This window comes from Dermochelys coriacea, chromosome 20 (assembly GCF_009764565.3).
Source record: "Dermochelys coriacea isolate rDerCor1 chromosome 20, rDerCor1.pri.v4, whole genome shotgun sequence".
Classification (NCBI taxonomy): domain Eukaryota; kingdom Metazoa; phylum Chordata; order Testudines; family Dermochelyidae; genus Dermochelys; species Dermochelys coriacea.
Window position 1 is genome coordinate 18589259 of NC_050087.2, and position 20385 is coordinate 18609643.

Sequence of the window (20385 nt, forward strand, 5' to 3'; positions counted from 1 at the left end):
GTATGGAAAGTTGTTGTTCAGTTAGTGGGGGGCTGTGGCCAGCCGATAATGCGGAGTCATAAGGATGAAGGACAGATCCACCTTTCATATTAAAAACCATCCGTTATATTTCCCTCCCAGCCCCTGGTCCTTGTTTAAACTGAACTGGCAAAACAAAAATTGGGCAAATCTGGGGAGGAACGCCCAGAAACGTGACCCGGGTACAGGAGAATCTGGGGAGGAACGCCCGGAAATGTGACCCGAGTACAGGAGAATCTGGGGAGGAACACCAGGAAACGTGACCCGGGTGTGGGCATAGAGGCTTGAAACGACATGGCGAGCGTGCAGAACCAATCTCATGATTTTGGGAGGGAGCTGGCTCACGGCTTTTGAGTGCTTGGTGTTGGCAGCCCTGCTCCGAGCCGGGAATGCTGGACTTGAAACACAGGTATCTGACCTTCCTGCTGCCTCGGTAACAAGCCTGCCTCTGGCATAGTGATAAAGGCCCTGCTGCTTGGGGAGCTGCTGTGTCGGCCCCGGTGCCCCGGGAGCCAGGCCGCGTGGGGGAGCTGCTCTGTTGGCCCTGGCCTGCTTGGGGGGAGCCGTAGCACGCCGGGACGTGCAGCTGAGGGGCGTTTGCGCTGGGAGGGGGATGGCCGGACCGAGAGAGCCGCAGGGGCCAGCCTTGTGCAAGCGGCAGCGGTCGGGGGTTTTGCTGATCCATAACTGGAATCCCGCTGTTCACGGAGCCTCCTCTATTTTTAGCTGCTGCTGCTCTGGGACACGCTGCCCTCGTGTAATGAGTTGTGACGTGACCTATTCTGTCCTCTCCCGGTCAGTGCAACTCTGTTGCCCATTCAGCGCCTCTCCTGCCCCATGCCCTGGCTTGGTGGTTCCCCCCAGATATTTGCTGTGGAAGTGACTAGAGCTAATGAAATAAAGGGCCGTGCTTCTTCACAATGGCGCGTCCTCCGGTAGATGGGCTGGCCGTTCCCCGACCCCCAGCTCGTCCTCCAGGGGCCTGCGAAAGGCCCTGGGTTGGGGCCCAAGAAGCAGAGAGATGGAAGCTGCAGCATTTAGCACGGCGGGGGCTGGGACATACAAAGTAGGTCAGGCCCCAGTTTGCAGCTCTGTCAGAGCTGGCCTGGAAGGAGATCTCCAGCCCCCCTTGTATTCCACATGTTGGCATTTGTTAGAAAGTGATAATCTGTCCTGGCTGAATGGGAACCAGTCCCAGGGATGGGAAAGTGATAATCAGTCCCGGCGTCCTGGCTTCATGGGAACCGGTCCCGGGGACGGGAAAGTGATAATCCGCCCCAGCGTCCCAGCCGCATGGGAACCGGTCCCGGGGACAGGAAAGTGATAATCCACCCTGGCATCCTAGCTGCATGGGAACTGGTCCCGGGGACGGGAAAGTGATAATCCGTCCCGGCCGAGTGGGAACTGGTCCTATGGATGGGAAAGTGATAATCAGTCCCGGCCACATGGGAACCGGTCCCAGGGACAGGAAAGTGATAATCCACCACGCTGCCCGGCCAAGTGGGAACCGGTCCCGGGCACGGGAAAGTGATAATCAGCCCCCACGTCACAGCCGAATGGGAACTGGTCCCGGGGACAGGAAAGTGATAATCCGCCCTGGCGTACTGGCCGAATGGTAACCAATCCCAGGGAGGGGAAAGTGATAATCAGCCCCGGCGTCCTGGCTGAATGGGAACCGGTCCCAGGGAAGGGAAAGTGATAATCCGCCCCGGTGTCCCGGCCGAATGGGAACAGGTCTTGAGAACAGGAAAGTGATAATCCATCCAAGCCGAATGGGAACCGGGTCCCAAGCAGGGGAATAGAGGTGGGAATGTTTAAAACACAGAGGGGGCATCACGTGGGTCTGGTCCTGCCAATGAGCTAAACCATGGTGTTTGCAGCCTCGGTGTTGTGGGTACTTATCAGGCCCCGTGACCGCCAATCTGAGCACCTCACAACCTTGTAATGTGTTTCTCTGCACTGTCAGCTAAGGCAGTACGATTTCCCCTTCTCACAGGCAGGGAGCTGAGACCCAGAGAAAGGCAAGTGACTTTCCCAAAGCCATGCGGGGTTGATGGTGGAGCAGGGTCTAACCCAGGTCTCCCCAGTCATAGGCTGGTGGAAGCTCTGGAAGGGGGGTGCTGGTCCTGTGATGCTGCATAGCATTTGCCCCAATCTTTTGGGGTGGTTTTTGGGGCAGAAAAAGGCTTTTAGGACAAAGTGTAAATTCTGACCAAAAAATCATGTTCTTTGCATTTTTTCAATACAAGTTAAAAGCAAAATGAAAACTTTCATTTTCTCTTGTTTCAAATCAAATATTTAGTTTTTGAAAACTGGAAAAGTTTCATTTTTCATTTTGTTTTTTTGTTTTTCTCCCCCTTCTTTCTTTCCCTTTTGTCCCCGCCGGGGCGGGAGATGCAAAAAACCGAACCAAAACGACTGTTCAGTCCTTGACGCTAAACCAGCATTTCTTTGAAAAATGGAAATGTTACATGAAAAACTTCAAAGCAAATGAATTTATTCTTCGTTTAGAACTTTGGGTGGCAAATAATGCCTGTCCTTCACCCAGCCCAAGGCTGACCCCCCGCCCAAAGGTTGAGTAACAGAGCGTAGTGCAGCACCGGGGTTTGGAGAGCCAAAGAGCCTGGTGGGAACTACAATAAATCCCGCAGGGTCAGTGCTATGGGGCCGTCGCTTCTTGTTCCTGTCCTTCAGCCCTGGGCCAAACCTCGCAGGAGTCCGGGCAAATGCTCCCACTGGCTTCCTGGCTGGTGTGAGGAGAAGGAGCTGGATCAGGATGCAGGCAACTGGTTTGATTCGTGGCTGGGACCTTTTTGCATCTCTCTGAGCCCCTTCTGTAAAATGGGAAACTGATCCTTCCCTTGGCTACTCAGGCTTCTCGGGGCAGGGGACACCTCTCGCTCTGTGTGAGCCCATCATCGCGCGGGCCCTGTATGATGTTTGTTGCCCGCTCCATGGATGTTATCCCACCGTTCGCTCCTGCGTCACGTTCCCATTTATTGTACCGCACCGAGAGTGGGCGGGTACACACATCACAGATCTCTTTGCACTTGCACTGATAAATATTTACACAGACGCCATGTGTTCACAGCTGTCACGCGGGCATCTGCCAGGCGGGGGGATGTACCCATCACAACAGATGTTGCCAGTTTCACCAGCGTGCCCCATTCCTGCATCTGTGCCAGGCTCTCCGTGCGCTTGGCCCTGCAGGAGCAACCGGTGTTAATTTGCACCTTGCTCCTTGCCGATAAGGGAGGATGGAGGCATGTGGATCTGACACACACAGAAAAACAATACATTGGTGGGGGTGGGAGGGATTTAAAAGGTTCCTAATGAAGAATCCAGCTTACCTGAGAATTCTTTCAGAAGCTGAGCCCCTAACTTTATCTCTGGCCCCCACTTCTCTGCTGTCTGAGCCTCACCACCTCTACCGTATTTACCCTGCCATCCCTGGGGCAGGGCAGGGCTGGTTTCCGCAGAGGCACAGAGAGACGGAGTGAAGTCTGCATTGGAAGTTTGCGTTGCTGCCAGGGGATTTATGACGCATTAGGTTGCCAACCACACCTCTGTCACCCACACCCACACCGCGTAACTCTACCCTCCCCTTCTTCTTCCTCCCTGCTGCCAATCCCTGTGTCAACCCGCAGTGTCACTTCGGGTCAGTGATGTGTCTTAGTGGGACGTCAAAGACCACAAGGTGTCCATGGAGTGCCGAGATCCAAGGTGTTGGATGCCAGCTCTAGCCAAAAGCCTGCAGTCGTGGGACAGACTCCATGAGGGCTTTGCCCATGTGTCACCCCTAGAATTAGGAACTTGCAGGTAGCAAGTACCTGGTGATGTTTCCAGTTCCATGTGCAGGGCCGGGCAGACAGGCAGAGCTGCAGGGTCTTAATGTGCGGGTGAGGTGATGGTGTAGGGAGAAGAGGTCTAGGTTTATTCGGAACTGGGGAATCTTTTGGCAAAGGAGGAGCCTCCACAGGCACGATGGGCTCCACCTAAACCAAACCAGAACCCAGATGGATGGCCTGGAAAAGTAAAAAGGCCCAAGAGGAGTTTTTGACTGAAGGGCTGGGGAAAAGCCGACAGGCGCAGGGGCGCACACAGTTTGGACAGAGCCGTCCCATGGGGAGGATTTATTGAAGGAGATTCTCTATTTCCTAGTAACGAGGAGGGGATAGAAGTTGATAGAGAACTGGTAGGAACTGAAGAGAAACAGTCAAATGAAAACCAGTCCCATTCAGTTACATCCCATGAAGGCAGACACTGAAATAATGACACATTTTATTAGTGCTTGTGTACAAGTGCTAGAAGTCTAAAGATGAAGCTGGGTGAACCCAAGTGCCTGCTACTAAATGAGGATACTGATATAACAGGCGTCACAGACACTTGATGGAACAATGATAATCAGTGGGACATGGGAATGCCAGGATACCAAATGTACAGGAGTGACAGAGGAGGTTGTGCTGGTGGGGTGGTGCACTGTGTGCAAATGAAAGCATAGAGTGAAATGTAACAAAAATCTTAAATTAATCTAATGGTACCATAGAAAATTGCCTGCTTGAAAAATAAGAGTCTAGCAGTAGGAATGTACTACCGACCCCCTGATCAGCATGGCCACGGTGATTGTGAAATGCCCAAGGAGAGTAGAGAGGCTACAGAAATAGAAAACTCAGTAATAATGAGGGATTTTAGCTATCCCCATATGGACTGGGAATGTCACCTCAGGATGGGATACAGAGATAAAATTTCTAGACCCCATTAATGACTGTTTCTTGGAGCAGCTCGTCCTGGAACCCACCAGAGGAGGGGCAATTCTTGATTTAGTTCTAAGTGGCGCACAGGATCTGGTCCAAGAGGTGAACGTAGCTGAACTGCTCAGTACTAGTAACCATGCTGTAATTAAATTTAACATCCCTTGTACTCGGGGAAATACCAACGATACCTATCACAGTAACATTTAACTTCAAAAAGGGGAACTACAAAAATGAAGAAGCTAGTTAAAGGGAAATTAAAAGGAACAGTCCCAAGAGTGAAATTCTTGAAAGCTGAATGGAAACATCTTAAAAACACCATAATAGAGATTCAAACTAAATGCATATTCCAAATTAAAAAGAAAAGACCAAAAAATACCACCATGGCTAAACAACACAGTAGGAGAGGCAGTTAGAGGCAAAAAGGCATCCTTTAAAAATTGTAAGTCAAATTAAAAATAGAAAGGAGCATGAACTCAGGCAAGTCAAGTGTAAAAGGATAATCAGACAGGCCAAAAAAGAATTTGAAGGGCAACTTGTTAAGTGCATCAGCAGCAGGAAGCTTCCAAACAATCAGTGAGGCCCCTGGACAATCGAGGTGCTAAAGGAGCCCTCAAGAAAGACCAGGCTGTTGCAGAGAAGCTACATGAATTCTTTGCATCAGTATTCACTGCAGAAGATTGATGGGAGGGAGACTCTCACATCTGAGCCATTCTGTTTAGGTGACAGATCTGAGGAACTGTCCCAGACTGAGGTGTCAGTAAAGGAGATTTTAGAACAACCTGAAGTAGGAAGTCATGAGGAACAGATAGTATTTAAGCAAGAGTTCTGACTAGATGACCTCCTGAGGTCCCTTCCAACCCTGATATTCTATGATTCTATGAACTCAGATCTGAGGCTGCAGAGCTACTAACAGTGGTGTGTAAATCAGCCTCTGTTCCCGATGACTGGAGACTAGCTAATGTAACACTGATTTTTACAAAGGTTCCAGAGGGGATCCTGGCAATCCCAGGCTGGGAGCCTGACTTCAGTACCAGGCCAATCGATTGACACTGTAGTAAAGGTCAGAATGATCAGAGGCGTAGGTAGCTGCAGTGTGGTGGGGAAGAGTCACCCCAGCTTTTGTAAAAGGGAAATCGCGCCTCACCAATCTATTCGAATTCTCTGAGGGGGTCGCCAAAAGGGGTGGCCCAGGGGGATCCAGTGCACAGAGTATCCTTGGACTTCAAGAGAGCTTTTGACAGGGTCCCTCCCCAAAGGCTCTGAAGCCAAGTAGCAGCCATGGAATAAGTCAGGCTGATGAGTCTCCTCCCTCTCTGTTGCAGACTCTCTTCCAAAGCCCCGATGATGGTTGGCAAGTTTACACCTCCGCTCAAGCCCCCGATGGTAAATGCCTCTGCACAGCAGTCATCCCAGTGCAGGGCACCTGCTCCCGAGACCTGCGCAGCCGACAGCTCCGGCAACTGATGGAAAAGGTAAGAGACTCGGCTTTGCTCCTGCACGCAGACCTGGGGTTACACTGCCTCTGGACGGACTGGCTATCCGAATCCCCCGGCCTTCAGGGTGGTGTTGAGCCTGTCCCAGCTGCCCCTTGCAGCCGTGTGCCGTGGCATGCCTCTTCCCCTCTGCACTAATAGGAATGGGTGTGGAGCAGCAGCTTGGTTTTTCCCTGTCCTGGGAAATGCTCACATCCCTGGAAGTGCTTAGCACCCGCTTCCCCAACACCTAATTGCAATGTTTTTTCTCCAGCCCCGTGCAAATGTTGGCAGCAGGCTGCTTTGAGCCGAAAGCCCAGTGCAGCCACGGATGGAGGGGGGGGGAAGCCAGGCGGGAGTTCTCTTCCCTCCACTAGTGACATTCAAATGGGGTCTGTGTTGCTTCTAATGGAGGGTGAGAAGCAAATCCATCCTAGTTGATTTGAATGCAATTAATCCCGTCGCTTCCTGCCAGGGAAGCCAACTTGTTATTGACTCTGAACCTGCAAATAATGTATTTATTAGTCAGATCAGGGAGGGGCGGGTCCCCGGATTTATGGCTGTGCCTGGAGCTATTAATGTCAGTGCCAGCGCAGGGGAGCAGCTGGTGGGGAGCAGAGGGATGGGTGGCGCTTGGGGTGGGCGTAAGTCCCTCTGTCAGCATGATGTGGTGAAACAGTGGGGAGCGGCCTCCTCCACACTAGAGCCAGGTCTGATGGGGGTGAGAAGCAGCCCCCCGCAGAGTGCAGGTAAAGGCCCATGCCCCACTTAGTCCCAGGGGCCAGATATTCACCCTTGTGACTGCTGTTGCAGTAGCAGTTGGTGGCACCAGTCAGCAATCAGGGCCCTGTGGTGCTGGGCATTGGGCAGACCCAGAGCGAGAGACAGCCCCTGCTCACAGGGTGAGCGAGCTCCCGCCGAATCCTGGAAATGTGGGGCAGGGAGGGACCTCTAGAAGTCGCATCCAATCCCCAGCATTGAGGCAGGACCAAGAAAACCCAGAGCTGCCCTGACACGGGTTTGTCCACCTGTAATTAAAACCCTCCAGTGATGGGGATTCCCCAGCCCTCTTGGAAACCTCTCGCAGAGCTTCACACCCTAGGGAGTTAGGCAGGTTTTCCGAATATCGAGCCTACATCTCCCTGGCTGCAGATTCTTGTCCTACCTCCAGTAGCCATGGAGAAACTGATCACTGTCCTCTCTGTAAAAGCCCGTCACAGATTTGAAGACTTATCAGATCCCTGCTGAACCTTCTTTTCTCAAGACTAAATGTGCCCGGGGTTTTGTACCTTGTCTCATGGGTCAGGTTTTCTAAATCTTGGATCCTCTTTGCTGCTAGATGCTCTGCAGTTTGTTCACAGCTTTCCTGCAGCCTGCGGCCCAGACATGGGTGCAGGGCTCCAGCTGAGGGCAGGACAGTGACTTCCCATGTGTTGTAGACGATACGTCTGTTTATACGGCCCAGAATGACATTTGCCTTTTTTGCAACTGCATCATGTTGTTGACTCCTTCAGTGTGGGATCCACTAGAACTCCCAGCTCTTTGCAGCAGTACTGGGCAGGCATCCCCACGCTGTAATCGTGCATCTGATTTTTCCTTCCCAGATGCGATACTTTGTACTTCTCTTTATTGAATTTCACCTTGTTGAATTCAGACCAGTTCTCCAATTCACTCTCTACCTACCTATATGCACCCCTCTCTTTGATTTGTCCACCTAGCCTCAGACCCTCTAGCTAGCTGGCTGTTGTTTTTGTGTGGCCCCTTCCTCACTATAGCTGAGCACTTTTCAATGCTAAAACTGATGGCAGTGCTCTCTATCTCTACCCCCCTCCCCCCCATCTGTGGGAAAAGTGGCTATTTGCCAGCATTGGCATCTTTAATGCCTTTACATTCTGTCTGAGATGTGGAGATGGGAATGTCCTGGTTCTCCGTAGCCATTCAAATGATGAAGAGCTGCTATCAGAGGTGTAACATGACTGCAGTGAGTTGTTATTACCACCAGCACGGGTCATGGTGTGTTTGGGAACATGGGAGTGAAAAGGTTGGTGGGCAAAGCAATAAAACACTGTTCAGAAGCTCTGTGCGTAATGAGCCCGCAGTGTTGTTATAAAGGTTAAACCTGACAGAAAGTTAACCCTAAACGGCTTTCAAGCTGCAGTCCCATAAGGCAAATGCACTCCCTCATGGTGACCAGGTAGGGGCCCCTTACAGGAAAGTGGTTTGTTTTTTGAACAAGGCAGCCGCTGATTTTTGTCATCTGCCTTCAAGACTGAGACTCTCAGGCCAGCTACACAGATACATTTCCAGCTAAGAGGGAGATTAGAGTCAAATCACGACTGATCATTTGCAATAAAAGAGCATCAGTTCAGCTAGTTCCAGGAAAAAATTATTTCAGCACAAGAGCACACAATTTCCAGAGGCCTCGTTATGCGAGATGCTGGCAGACCCCGGGGCAAGATGCTCACGAGGCAGACGAAGGGTGGGAAGAGAGGGGGGTACACAGAGGGGACGTGTCTTACCCAAGCTCGCCCAGTGGGTGGGCGTCAGAGCTGGGTGTAGAATCTAGGTTCACACCCCTATCGGCTGCACCCCACCGCCTCCCATCGCGTGGCGACTGAATGAAGACACCCTGCCTCTGTGGCTACTCAGGGGAAAAGAGAGCCTGGATCAAGCTTTCCCAGCCTGGGGCCCGGTCTCCAAAACCGATTCCAGGAGCCCCACTGGAGCCTCAGACTCCTAAGTCCACATTCTGCCCCCTCGGTAATAGCAGCCAATTTCTGAGCACACGCAGCTCCCGTCCCTTAAGATTTGTGGGTGCTCAGCAGCTCTGGAAATCTCTGCCTCTGTTTCCCCTCTCCTCCTCTTCTGTTCAAAGAAAAGGAGTACTTGTGGCACCTTAGAGACTAACAAATTTAGGCTCTGAGCTTCGTGGGGCAGGAACTGTCTCTTGCTTTGTGTCCGTGCAGTGCCTGGCAGGGCAGATCTCAGGCAGGGCCCCAGCTGCTAAATGAAGGCAAATAACGCCTAATAACAACAGGAGAAGTGGGACGGGAATAGGGAATGGCTCCTCTCTGTTCCTGGCCTTTCCCGGCTGCTAAATGGCAGTGAGAATAGGAATGACTTTGCACCGGGGGGGGGCCAGGGCAGACAAGCACAGAGCACGGTGTCAAAGGCCAGTGCCAAGGTTCGGGAGCCCCAGGGTCACAGTTGCTCTGGCTGAGTCCCTCAGCGGTGTCTCCACTGCTGTTAGAGGTGGGGTGCAGCGCGGCTTGGCCCATCCCTGCCAGCTTTAATCCAAGGAGCCCAGCTAAAGCTAGCGGCAAAGACGCGGCACCGCGAGCACATGCCCAGTGTTCTGGGCTGCAGAGCCGAGGCTCGGCCCCTGGGGACCGAAGCAGGAATGTATTTGCCCCCCCACCCCCCAAAACATACACTAATAATTAACAGGGGGCCCCTTGAGCTCCTCAGGGTCCTAAGAAATTGCTTACGCTGCTTATGATGGGCGCTGGCTCTCTTGGGCTGGCTTGTGCCACCCATGATGAAGCCGATGTCCCTGCATCTCTATAATTATGTAGTAAGTGTATCTCACGGCCCCTGTACTGCACCCCCACGTGGGGGGGCAGGGGGCCATGGGGGAAGGTGCCTAGGAGCTCTAGTCATGGCCCAGGGCCCCCCGGACTTGGCCCTGTACATTATTTATTAGGTGAGCTACAGTAGCGTATAGGAGCCCCGGGCACAGACCACAACCCTGCTGTGTTCGGCATGGCACAGGCACAGAACAACAAGACATGCCTGCCCCAAAGAGCTTCGAGCCCTAGAGAAAAAGGGTAGATGCGGACAGATGGGGGGGCACAAGGACCCCACGAGGCCGGGTTGGTCGGCGTGATGGGTGTGGACAGACGGTGGAGTACAAGGACCCCATGAGGCTGGGTTGGTCGGCGTGATGGGTACTGACAGATGGGGGGAGCACAAGGACCCCGCGAGGCCAGGTTGGTCGGCGTGATGGGTACTGACTGATGGGGGGGGCACAAGGACCCCGTGAGGCCAGGTTGGTCAGCATGATGGGTACTGACAGATGGGGGGGCACAAGGACCCCGCGAGGCCAGGTTGGTCGGCATGATGGGTACTGACAGATGGGGGGGCACAAGGACCCCGTGAGGCCGGGTTGGTCGGTGTGATGGGTATGAACAGACGGGGGGGCACAAAGACCCCGCAAGGCCACGTTGGTCGTCGTGATGGGTATGAACAGATGGGGGGGCGCAAGGACCCTGCGAGGCTGGGTTGGTCGGTGTGATGGGTGCGGACAGATGAGGGAGCACAGGGAACCAGCGAGGCCGTATTGGTCAGCGTGATGGGTGCAGACAGACTGGAGAGGGGGCACAAGGACCCTGCGAGGCTGGGTTAGTTGGTATGATGGGTATGAACAGACCGGGGGGCAGAAGGACTCCACGAGGCCGGGTTAGTCCGCGTGATGGGTGCGGACAGACGGGGAAGCATGGGGAACCAGCGAGGCCGTATTGGTCAGCGTGATGGGTATAGACAGACTGGGGAGGGGGCACAAGGACCCTGCGAGGCCGGGTTAGTCGGTGTGATGGATATGAACAGACGGGGGGGGGCACAAGGACCCCACGAGGCTGGGTTAGTTGGTGTTATGTGGAGCGTCTTCCCTGCTATTTTTACATTAAGAACATAAGAGCGGCCAGACTGGGTCAGACCAAAAGTCCACCTAGCCCAGTCTCCTGTCTACTGACAGTGGCCAATGCCAAGTGCCCCAGAGGGAATGACGAGAACAGGCAATCACCAAGCGATCCATCCCCTGTTTCCTATTCCCGGGGTGGCTGGATGAAAGGTAGTGTGGTATGCAGTCACACCTCTGAGTATAGTGTAGACAAACCCAACGTCTCCCCGTGCCTCAGTTTCTCTATCTGCACAGTGTGGCCAACAGCTCTGCCCTGCCTCCCGGGGGGTTGTGAGGATGAATGCACTGGCGATGGCGAGGCGTCCAGATACACCGATAAAACAGGCTTGGGGGAGTTTTGCTCCAGGCTTTATAAACATCCTTTGGGCCCCTACCTGGACAGATGTTGCCTCTCCAGCCGCAGGAGCCTGGTGCTTAGACGCACTTGACATTTCATTGCCCGCTGTCTCTCGGAGGGGGTGGCAGAGCCTGGGAATGTTGGAGATGTTCATTGAGGGATGCGTCGGGGTGGGAGAGTGAAGCCCCCTACGGCTGAAGGGTTAAGAGCCTCCTGCCGTGGAGGATCGTCCGCCCGCCCACCCAGCCTGCAGAGATGAGCATCTGCTTCTGTCCCTGCACGTTACAGAGATGCGGCTGGCTGCTGGCACCCAGGGCAGCGGACAGCCGAGGGGGCGAGCTGAATCTCTCTGGAAAGCAGCGGCTCCGGCAGCCCCAGTGTCTCCAGGGAAGGTGGAACGTCGCTTGCCTTCCCCTGCCTTGCTTCGCCCAGACCCTTAGCTAAGGAGCAATGCTCAGCCCCTGGCCTGTAACACCAGAGGAGTTGGCAAAGGTCACCTGCCACTCACAGAGCATCCGAGTGCCACGCTCCGGTCCCCCCCGCGCAGGGCGTGTTCCTGCTTAGCCTCCATGGACGGAAGCAGCAGCAGGAGCCCAAAGCCTGTGGAAGAGGTGCAGAGCCTTCCCTGTCACTGCCGTGGGGCAGGGGAAAAAGGGGGAAGGGGGGACAGAGAAGGACCGAGGCTGGCGGGACACGTGGTTTATTAAGGGGCCACACGCTGCTTCCGAGCAGCTGCCCCTGCAGCCCAGCCCGGTGCTGAGCACTGAACATCTGCGCCCTGGCAGTGTCCTGGACCCCTGGCACCCAGCGCTGCGCAGCTACATGGCAAGAGAGCCCCTGCCCCAAGGAGCTTCAGCCTGAAGAGACATGGCCACGCCGCTGCCCCTCTGTTACAGTGGGGGACGGACGACCAGAGAGATGCGGGAGCTCAGCTCATGTCCCCCAGGGAGTCCGCCCCAGAGCTGGGAGTTGCTCCCGCACCACCTCCACACATGGGCCGTGTTTGACCCACAAGACTCTGCTGCGTCTCTGCAGTGCCCCCGCCACCCCGGGCTTCGCAGATGGTGGAGAGGCACCGCCACAGAGGGAGTCTTATCTAGGGACACAGCGGGGCCCAGATCCCAGCTGAGGCTGCTGGGCGTGTTGTAATGCAGATGTGTGAAGATCTCCGAGAACCCGGTGTTGCAGGACAAGGTTTTCATACGTGTGCCGGCTACCCTGGGGTCCTGCTCTTGCCCATGATGCCTGCCGCTAGCCCAGAGAGACGTGTGACGTCCCCGCCATGCACCCTGTCATTCTCTTGGGTGCAACGCTTGCAGGCATGGCAGTCCGGTGGGTACAGCAGAGCTGAGCTCTCCATTGACCTGCTGGGTGACCCGAGGGAAGTCACTTCTCCTCTTTGCACCTCTCTGTCCCTCGCACCCTTAGACCATCATCTCTTCAGGGCAGGGCTGGTTCTCCCTCTGGCTAGGGCTCGGAGCTCACCTGGGGACTCTCAGACGCTCACGTAAGGCGTATAGCAATGCGGATGGGTGGGGCTGCACCTGCTGCAGAGATGCCTTGGTAGTGCGCTGCATCTTGCTGTGTGTGGCTCCAGATAAGACATTCAGTAGTGCTGGGTAGAACATCCCGTTAACCTTATCCTTCGGTGTGAGAACCAGGGAGCTGAAGAGCCCTCTAGCCTGGAGTGTCACGTGCTGAATGTCTTGGGAGAGGGTGGCTCTGATCCCTGCTGCCAGGTTGGGTGGGTTGTGGGGAGGGATCCTTCATGGTTTCTGGAATGGCTGCTCCCCACCGTGGAGACACTATCATTTTGTGCACCATGGATGAGGTGGAGGGAGTGCTGCTCTCAGAGATGCAGGGCCCCCTTGGTCTCGCAGCCTCGGAGCTCCTCCAGATCAGTGGAGTGATGTTTCTCCAGATGACCTTGCCCAAAGTCAGAAGTGGTGCCTGCAGTCCCACCGTGGAGTGCGTCCCAGGCACTGAGCAGGGAAACAAGCCCTGTCTGGATGGAGTCAGTGGGTTTGGTTTGGAGTGAGGAGAATAGGGCAGTTTTCCTTCCCCTGCGGGATGGTCGGGATGGGATGACTCCATAGTTGGGCCCTGTGCAGGGTCATGACTGCTTCTCCCACGATGGGTGACTAGCAGGGGCCTGGGCATGGGTATTTTTAAGCGGGTTTAAATCCTTTGTGGCTCTGGTGGAGGGCCGAGCGTTGTCATTTGTTGTTGATTGCAATGCAGGCTGTAATCTCGACTGGCTTTCGTGTGTTAAGCTATATTTGCTTCATGGAAAGCAGATTCTGCCTGAGGGACAGGGTCAACCCTTTCCAAACGCAGGTGCCTGGCTGGACGCGTGTCCTAGTTCTCTGAGCTGCCACTGCCCTCACTGGAGGTGTGAGCACGCCACTCCCCTGGAATCTGGGACATGCTTACTTTAACGTGTTCATCGTCACGCAGCCACGTGTGAAAGCCTTGTCCCACATCGCCATGTGCTCGGAGATTTTAGCACATCTGCATTACAACAAACCCAGTGGCCTCAGCTGGGATCTGAGCCCCGTTGTGCCCACAGCTGCCCAGACTCCGAGAAGAGACAGGCTCCGCTCCAAAGAAGGGGAGCACTGGCCTACGGTCACAGAGCTGGGAAAGAATTGGGGGGTCTGGAGTCCCAGGACGCTAGATCTCACCACTGTGTGCAGCAAACTGTTCCTTACCCCCCAACGTCCTCATTTCACCCAGCTCAGGACAGCCCTGGGCAGCGCGGATTCCTGGATGCCACAAGTGGCGATCCCCTGCTGAGCCATCCAGCCCGACTCCACGTTGCATGGAGAGAAGATCGAGTGACCGAGTGCCTGGATCTGTTCTGCCCTCACCCACTGAGAGCCTGGGCCTCGTGTTCCAGGCTTTGGACGGCAAGTCCAGAGTGGAACGTAGGGACGTGGTTTTCCTTAGTCAGCTCTGCTCCTTGGGTGCCTGTTGCTCACGTGAGGGGCTGCAGACGCTAACAGCAGGAGATCTGGCAGGGAGATGAGCTCCCATGTCTGCACAGACCCAGATAAATGCTCCCAGCCAAAAATAAATAATAAAGACCCCTAAATCTTCCCTGAGTGGCAGGAGGGCTCAGGTGGTGGTGAAGGGAAGTCAGCCCCTGACCTTGGCAGGAATTAAAATAGCTTGGAAGCAGTGAGTGAGTGAGAGAGCTGGCCTCTGCACAGCTCCGTCAGTAACATCCCGGCTAAGCACCACTATCGATCAGAGGCTGTCACCCGAACCGCCCATTTGCGTGTGTGCAAAGCCCTGGCTGCGTGATGCAACATGCCCAGCGAGCGGCCTCCCTGCAGCCAGACAGAGGGGGCTGGGGATAAGCATCTCCTCCCAGCGTCTTGGAAGGGGAAGTTTCTTCGCAGCTGCGCTGCCCATTTTGCCAGCCGTCTGTTCCTCTCAGCGGCACTGGGAGGGCAGGAGATGGGAGAGCTGCGAAAGGAAGGACCTGTGTTCCATGTGCAGGGAGGGGAGACGAACGAGAGATCCTGCTGCTAGTGCAGCCTCCGTTGTAAGATGCTCGTGTACATTAACAGCGCCGCTCACCATGTGGGCTCTTTCCAGGCAGCACCTCAGCTGAGGAGCCGGCTGGCCTGGCGGATTGAAGCAGTGGGCGGGGATGCATGAGATCCGGTCTCGGCTCCCAGCTTTGCGCTGACTGTGTATGTGACGGTGGGGAAATCTGTGGGTCTCAGCTCCCCCAGGTCTAAACATGGGGCCACCCATAATCTTGCCTTTGTCTGCTTAGATTGTAAACTCTGGGCAACGTGCACAGCACCCAGGCCAGTCAGGTGGAGCCTCCCAGACACACACAAGGGGCACTTCACCCACCGCTAACATGCAGCTACTTCTAGGGTGAGTAGCAGTGTCAGTTTAACAGCCGGGCATCAGGGCAGGGCGCAGAGGGAACTCCGGCATTCGGAATGTGCTACAGGAGAAGTAGGATCCCACCAGCCGAGACGCATCCAGGGTCCTGTAACCTGTTCCTGGCAAGGTGTGACTCTTGCCCCTGGTTGGCTAAGGATTAAGAAGAGAAGACATTAGCGTTAGTCCCGTGAGCGCTTGTGGAAAGTGGATGACGGGCTCAGTTTGACAGTGGGCCTGAAAGGCCCCCTAGCAGCATGCTGAAGCAGCAGGTCAGATCCAGCTTGGGGGCGGGGGACCCCTGATGAATTATGAACACAGCTCTCCGTCCTGCCTGGGGCTGCATCAGCGTGAGTGGGTTTTGGAGGAAGAGGAAGGCTGTAGCAGAAGCAATGGTGAGTGTAAGCCACTGGTGAGCGGGTGTTACGGGTCCCCCCGTGTGCCTGTTCTTCAGAGTATGAGAGTCTGTTACAGCTGTAGCAGCTAATGTGCTTAGCTCTGGAGGCCCCCAGTTCAGTCCCTGGCGTGGCAGCGGTCACATCACTGTGAGGGTGTTGGTGGTGGTTGTTTAATGTCCACATTGCAGTCGTGCCAGAGACTAGCCACGATGGTGCCCCGCTGCGCTAGGAGCTGTACAAACATGTACTGAACTACAGTCCCAAAGACGAGACCTGGCCGGGGTGGGAGGGACGAGGTCCCAAAGCTAGCAGGATGTGCAGGATTCCCAGTCTGGAGCTGTGACCGCAGCCCAGCGCTCGCTGACGGCAGCTCTGTGTAGCATTCCAGCAGAGGTGAGCTGGGAAGGGGGACCCCAGGGTGCACACAGAGCTGACGTTTCTAGGGGAAGGGGTGTGGAAGGGTTGGGGTGCCCCCTAGGACCTGGCTCTAATGACCTGCTCGCCCTGGACTTCCAGCAGAGACACAGGGTTTGTCTCCACTGCCGTGTGAGCTGTGACCGCAGCACATGCAGACCTGGGCTTAGCTAGCATAGAAACCAATAGCAGCACGAGCGTGCAGCATGAGCGCATAGCCCCGCCTGGGACCCTGGGCCGCACTGGAGCAGTCACCCTGCCCAGCTGCTGTTCCCGGAGCTGGCTGGCTCCGAGCTCACTGCGCTATGGCTATCTGTGCTGCATTCATGCCGCTGATTGCAGTGCAGACCTGCCCACCTGCCCCCTGCCTGCTAAGCTCTACACGTTGGCTGTGCCGCCAAGACTTTCGCTGCCTTTGGAGGTCTCCCATCCTGCTTAGCATGGGAGGTCGGGGGGGCTTTGCCCAAAGGTTGGAATCCTGGGGTGCGTGGCAATGCTCCACAGGCAGATGCAGTCTCTGGAGATTGCGTTGCTTCTCTGTGAGGTGCTGCAGAGAGACCTGCCCTCTCTCCCCACGTAGGAATCGCCCCCTGGGTCACTTTACTGCGGTAAATGTTAATAAAAGCTATTAAGTTTTCGAACTGCTCTCAATTCCCCCGTCTGCGGTGGGCAGAGTCCACAAGCAGGCAGCTTTTCTTTTATTTCCTCTCTGCTTTTTATACATTCACACACAAAAAAATGATTAAACTTTTATTATAACTTTCTGCAAAACGGCTCTGAAGCCTTCCAAGGCTGCAGCCTTAGCTGTAAACACTAACAGAGCCCCTGTTAATAAATAAATAACCACTGACGGAACGTGGCTGCGTTCTCGTCTCATTAAGGCGCTGAAATAAACTAATTTTAGTGGTGGCGGCAGATGAAATGAAAGAACCAAAGCCCACAAGAAATGTTCACTTGGGTGGTTTAAGAACCAAAGAACAGCTGCAGCCCCTGAACAAAAGACAGGATTTTATACATGAAAGCTGCAGGAAGAGGAGTGTTCTCAGCAGCATTTACGTAAGTGGCCTAACTATGCACCCGAATTAGCAGAGAAGGGATCTTCCCCGGGGGCCAGGTGCTAGACCAGGAATCGGGACACCTGGGCTGCAGAGTCCAAGGCCGGGATTGTGATCCTTCTGTTTTGCCTGAGCTGGAGAGCTGCTCTGCCTGGCTGTGGGTGGCGCCTTAGACAGACCTTCAGAAGAATTCAGTCCCTCTGGCTCGGGTGGAATTTCTGTCCATCTCTGTGTCTGCGCAGCGCCCGGCACAATAGCCTCTGGTCTCCCAGGGATCCTGAAGGTGCGACCGTACTGTGTAATAATTCAGTGCTGTATTTATTTAACCTCCTATAGCTGCTCTGTCCTGGCCTTTGGGAGGTAAGCTGGGTGTTTGTTAAATACCCGCTGCTGGATGGGCTTTGCTAGTGACCTCAGTGCTGCTCTCTGCGGTGAGCAGTCCCCTCAGAGCTACCTCTCGTTCAGCAGGCAGTTTGTCTATCCAGAACCGGTGCCCGGGGGTGATGCACCAGCCAGGCCGAGACACCACGCGCAGCCAAGTGAGCAAGCAAATTGCATATGCAAAGATCTTCACACATGTCTCGTGTGCACCCCAGGCTACGGACACTGTACTGCAGCGTGTGACGGGGGAGCGGATGCTGGCAGAGGAAAGCAGGAAAAGAGAGAGCCCAGGGCAGGCAGAGCTTAGGGAAATCAGGCTGTATCTTGACCCTTTCTCACAGGATGCAGAGCTGGAGATCCGTGGCCAGCACCTGTGTTCTACTGCTGTGTGATTATGGCAAACTTTCCTCTGCCGGAACGCTGGGCCTTGCAGTTTCAGCGTCACCATTGCTGGGGGCATGTCAGTGTCTACCCAGGTGCTGAGGAAGCCTGCCGTGCCATGCCTGGGGTTTGGAGCCACTTGTCGCAGGGTTTACATGACCATAACGCTGAGCAGTGGGAATTGTTCGTTCTCCAGCCCAGGCGGTAGTGGCGAGAATTGCCGCTGTCCCTTTCTCCTCCCACGGGGTGCAGGGTGGGACCAGGGCACTGGGGCAGAGGCATCCCGGAGACATCACTGCCATACTGGGAATTAAAGAGCCAGCATTGAGACTGGGCCGGTGTGGGGTGATGAACTGGGAACCGGTGATGTACCCTGTGCTGCTTCGTTTCTTCTCCCCAGCCCGCCCGCTCCCTCTGTAGCCTGGACACACCCGTGCTATGTGACGTGTATGTTAGGAGTCAGCAGTGCGGTGTGGTGCCAGCTGTCCCAGGGCGGGATCGCTCCTCTGCAATCCGTTCACCAGTAGCTACACCAGCCCCGTGCACTGGGGCCTGCTCACACGCACAGAGTAGACCTGGGTGAAATTTGTCAGACAAATATTTTATTCAGCGAAAAATGCAGTTGTGGTCGACTTGAACTGATTTGCGAATCTGACATGAATAGTTTTGGCCACTCGTGAAAGGGCTGCAGGAGGAGGAGATGGGGGCGGGGGCTTGCACCCTAACCCACTAGGCTCACGGTTTCCAGGGGGTTAGGGTGCTCACCTGGGAGGTGGGAGACGCAGATTGAAATTCTCATTCTGGAACAGACCCAAAGTCACCAAAAATTCCGATTCCATTTGACCCAAAGTGAAACGTTTTTTTTCTTTGGTCAGTTCCATGGCTGTTCCAGGCAGCAATGTGCCGAGCCCTGGTAGGGAGAGATGGTTCCTTGCCGTAGCAAACATGCAGGGTGGCTAGATAAGACGGACAAAAGAGAAACGGGCCCAGAGAGGCTGGGAATAGAAAGCAGATCTGCTGAGTCTCAATCCAGCGCCCTCCCCGCTAATTCACGCTCCCTCCTCGGGCACAAGGCTCGCCAGCAGGTTCCAATGCGGTGCCCAGAATCTAAACGTTGATTTGAAAAAAAAATAATCACAAAGCTTCTGGCTGTAACCCAATTGCCATCCACTCGTGGATATGAATGGATTGAAACAAACCCCCGTGCACACCGCTCCTGGTGCCCTGTGGCTCGGCATATAATGGGCCTCATTGTCACTCCCCCGGTAACCCCTTTACTTGGTGTTGGCAGCACAAAAGGGCCAGGTTGTAAGTGAGAATCTGCTCCCACACTGAGTGTGATCAAAAGGAGGAGGGGAGCTGGATGCAGTGAATATGCTCGAATGAGTAACTAATGGCTGCTGATGCTGCCAGGTCAGCTGCCTGCTCGCTTCCCCATCTCTCTGGTGCAGAGCGAAGATGCTTTCTGCTTGCATGCCTGTAATTCATTTTGCACAATCATCTTTTCATTATGGGCAGGAGCTGCAGAGCTGGGAGAGGGCCTCATTAATTAAACAGAGATCAGGGAAGGGAGCAGGGCGTATCAAATCAATTCTGGCCAACTCTTTGCAGAATCCAAATGGGAAAGTTACCTGCAGCCTTCCCAGGGAAGGCAGAGGAGTGCGGTGCTAATGAGGCATCTCCCTGGAGCACTGGTATTAAATCAGAGCTTCGTTCTGTTCCCGGGTCCTTATTAATAACACTCAGAACAACTCTGGTGGCCAACTCTTCCTCTGTTCTCATCAGTGCTGAGTTCTGATTTCGGGATCTATATTGCTTGGAGCTGGGTTGTTTTGCATGTTGGGGAAGGAGCTGGACAATCCTGCGGGTCCTGAGCTCTGGGCTTTGGGAAGGAGAAATATTGCTGAACTTCTGCAGAACTTGAGTTCATGCAGGAGGGAAATCCCCCGGGAACAGCAATAAAGGTGACGAATGTACCTAGAAAGAGAGCGCGTGTCCCACAAATACACCGTGTGCTCTTGCCTGTACCAGTCCCCAGTGCTGCTCTGGGAAGGAGGGGCCGTACCCTCAAGAGAGCACCTGCTCTCACCGCTTTGTTTTGCTTTTCCAGGTACAGAACATCTCCCAGTCCATGGAGGTGTTGGACCTGAGAACCTACCGCGACCTGCAGTACGTGCGCAACACCGAGTCCCTCATGAAGGGGCTGGATTCCAGGCTGAAGGTGGCCACCGAAAGCCAGAAAAGCCTGAATACTAAAAGCTTCCAGGTAAACCCTTTGCAGATTCCCGTTTGCCAGTGGTCTAGCTGTCTGGTACTGCTGCCCTTGGGTGCTATCAGTGCTATGGTTCTGAGCTATGCCAGGAGTGCCTGGAGCATAGGGATGGGTGCTGCTGTTACGTGGATGGGATATGGGACTGAGGCAAGAGGCAGGGAGGCATAAGTGATGCCCAGGCCTTGGTGGGATTTTGGCATTGAGGTGGCTTTGCAAATCCCATTCTGCGTCTGCTAGGAGTGCCCAGAGGCACCAAGTGCGCGCGGCACCGCTTGGCGCCGGGTGCTGCACAGACAGTCCT

General features: G+C 54.7%; 1 protein-coding gene across 3 annotated transcripts in view; it reads left to right on the forward strand.

The window, feature by feature from the left end:
* OLFM2 (olfactomedin 2) overlaps positions 1 to 20385 on the forward strand; it is an 84190-nt gene that overhangs the window by 37996 nt on the left and 25809 nt on the right. For 2 of the 3 annotated variants that reach the window (XM_038379431.2, XM_038379430.2), the window contains exons 2-3: positions 6095 to 6244; positions 19923 to 20078. In XM_038379431.2, coding sequence (XP_038235359.1) covers positions 6095 to 6244; positions 19923 to 20078 — 306 coding nt within the window. Of the gene's footprint in view, positions 1 to 6094; positions 6245 to 14659; positions 14831 to 19922; positions 20079 to 20385 lie in introns of those variants that run through there. The other variant, XM_043506954.1, reaches the window with a different exon arrangement.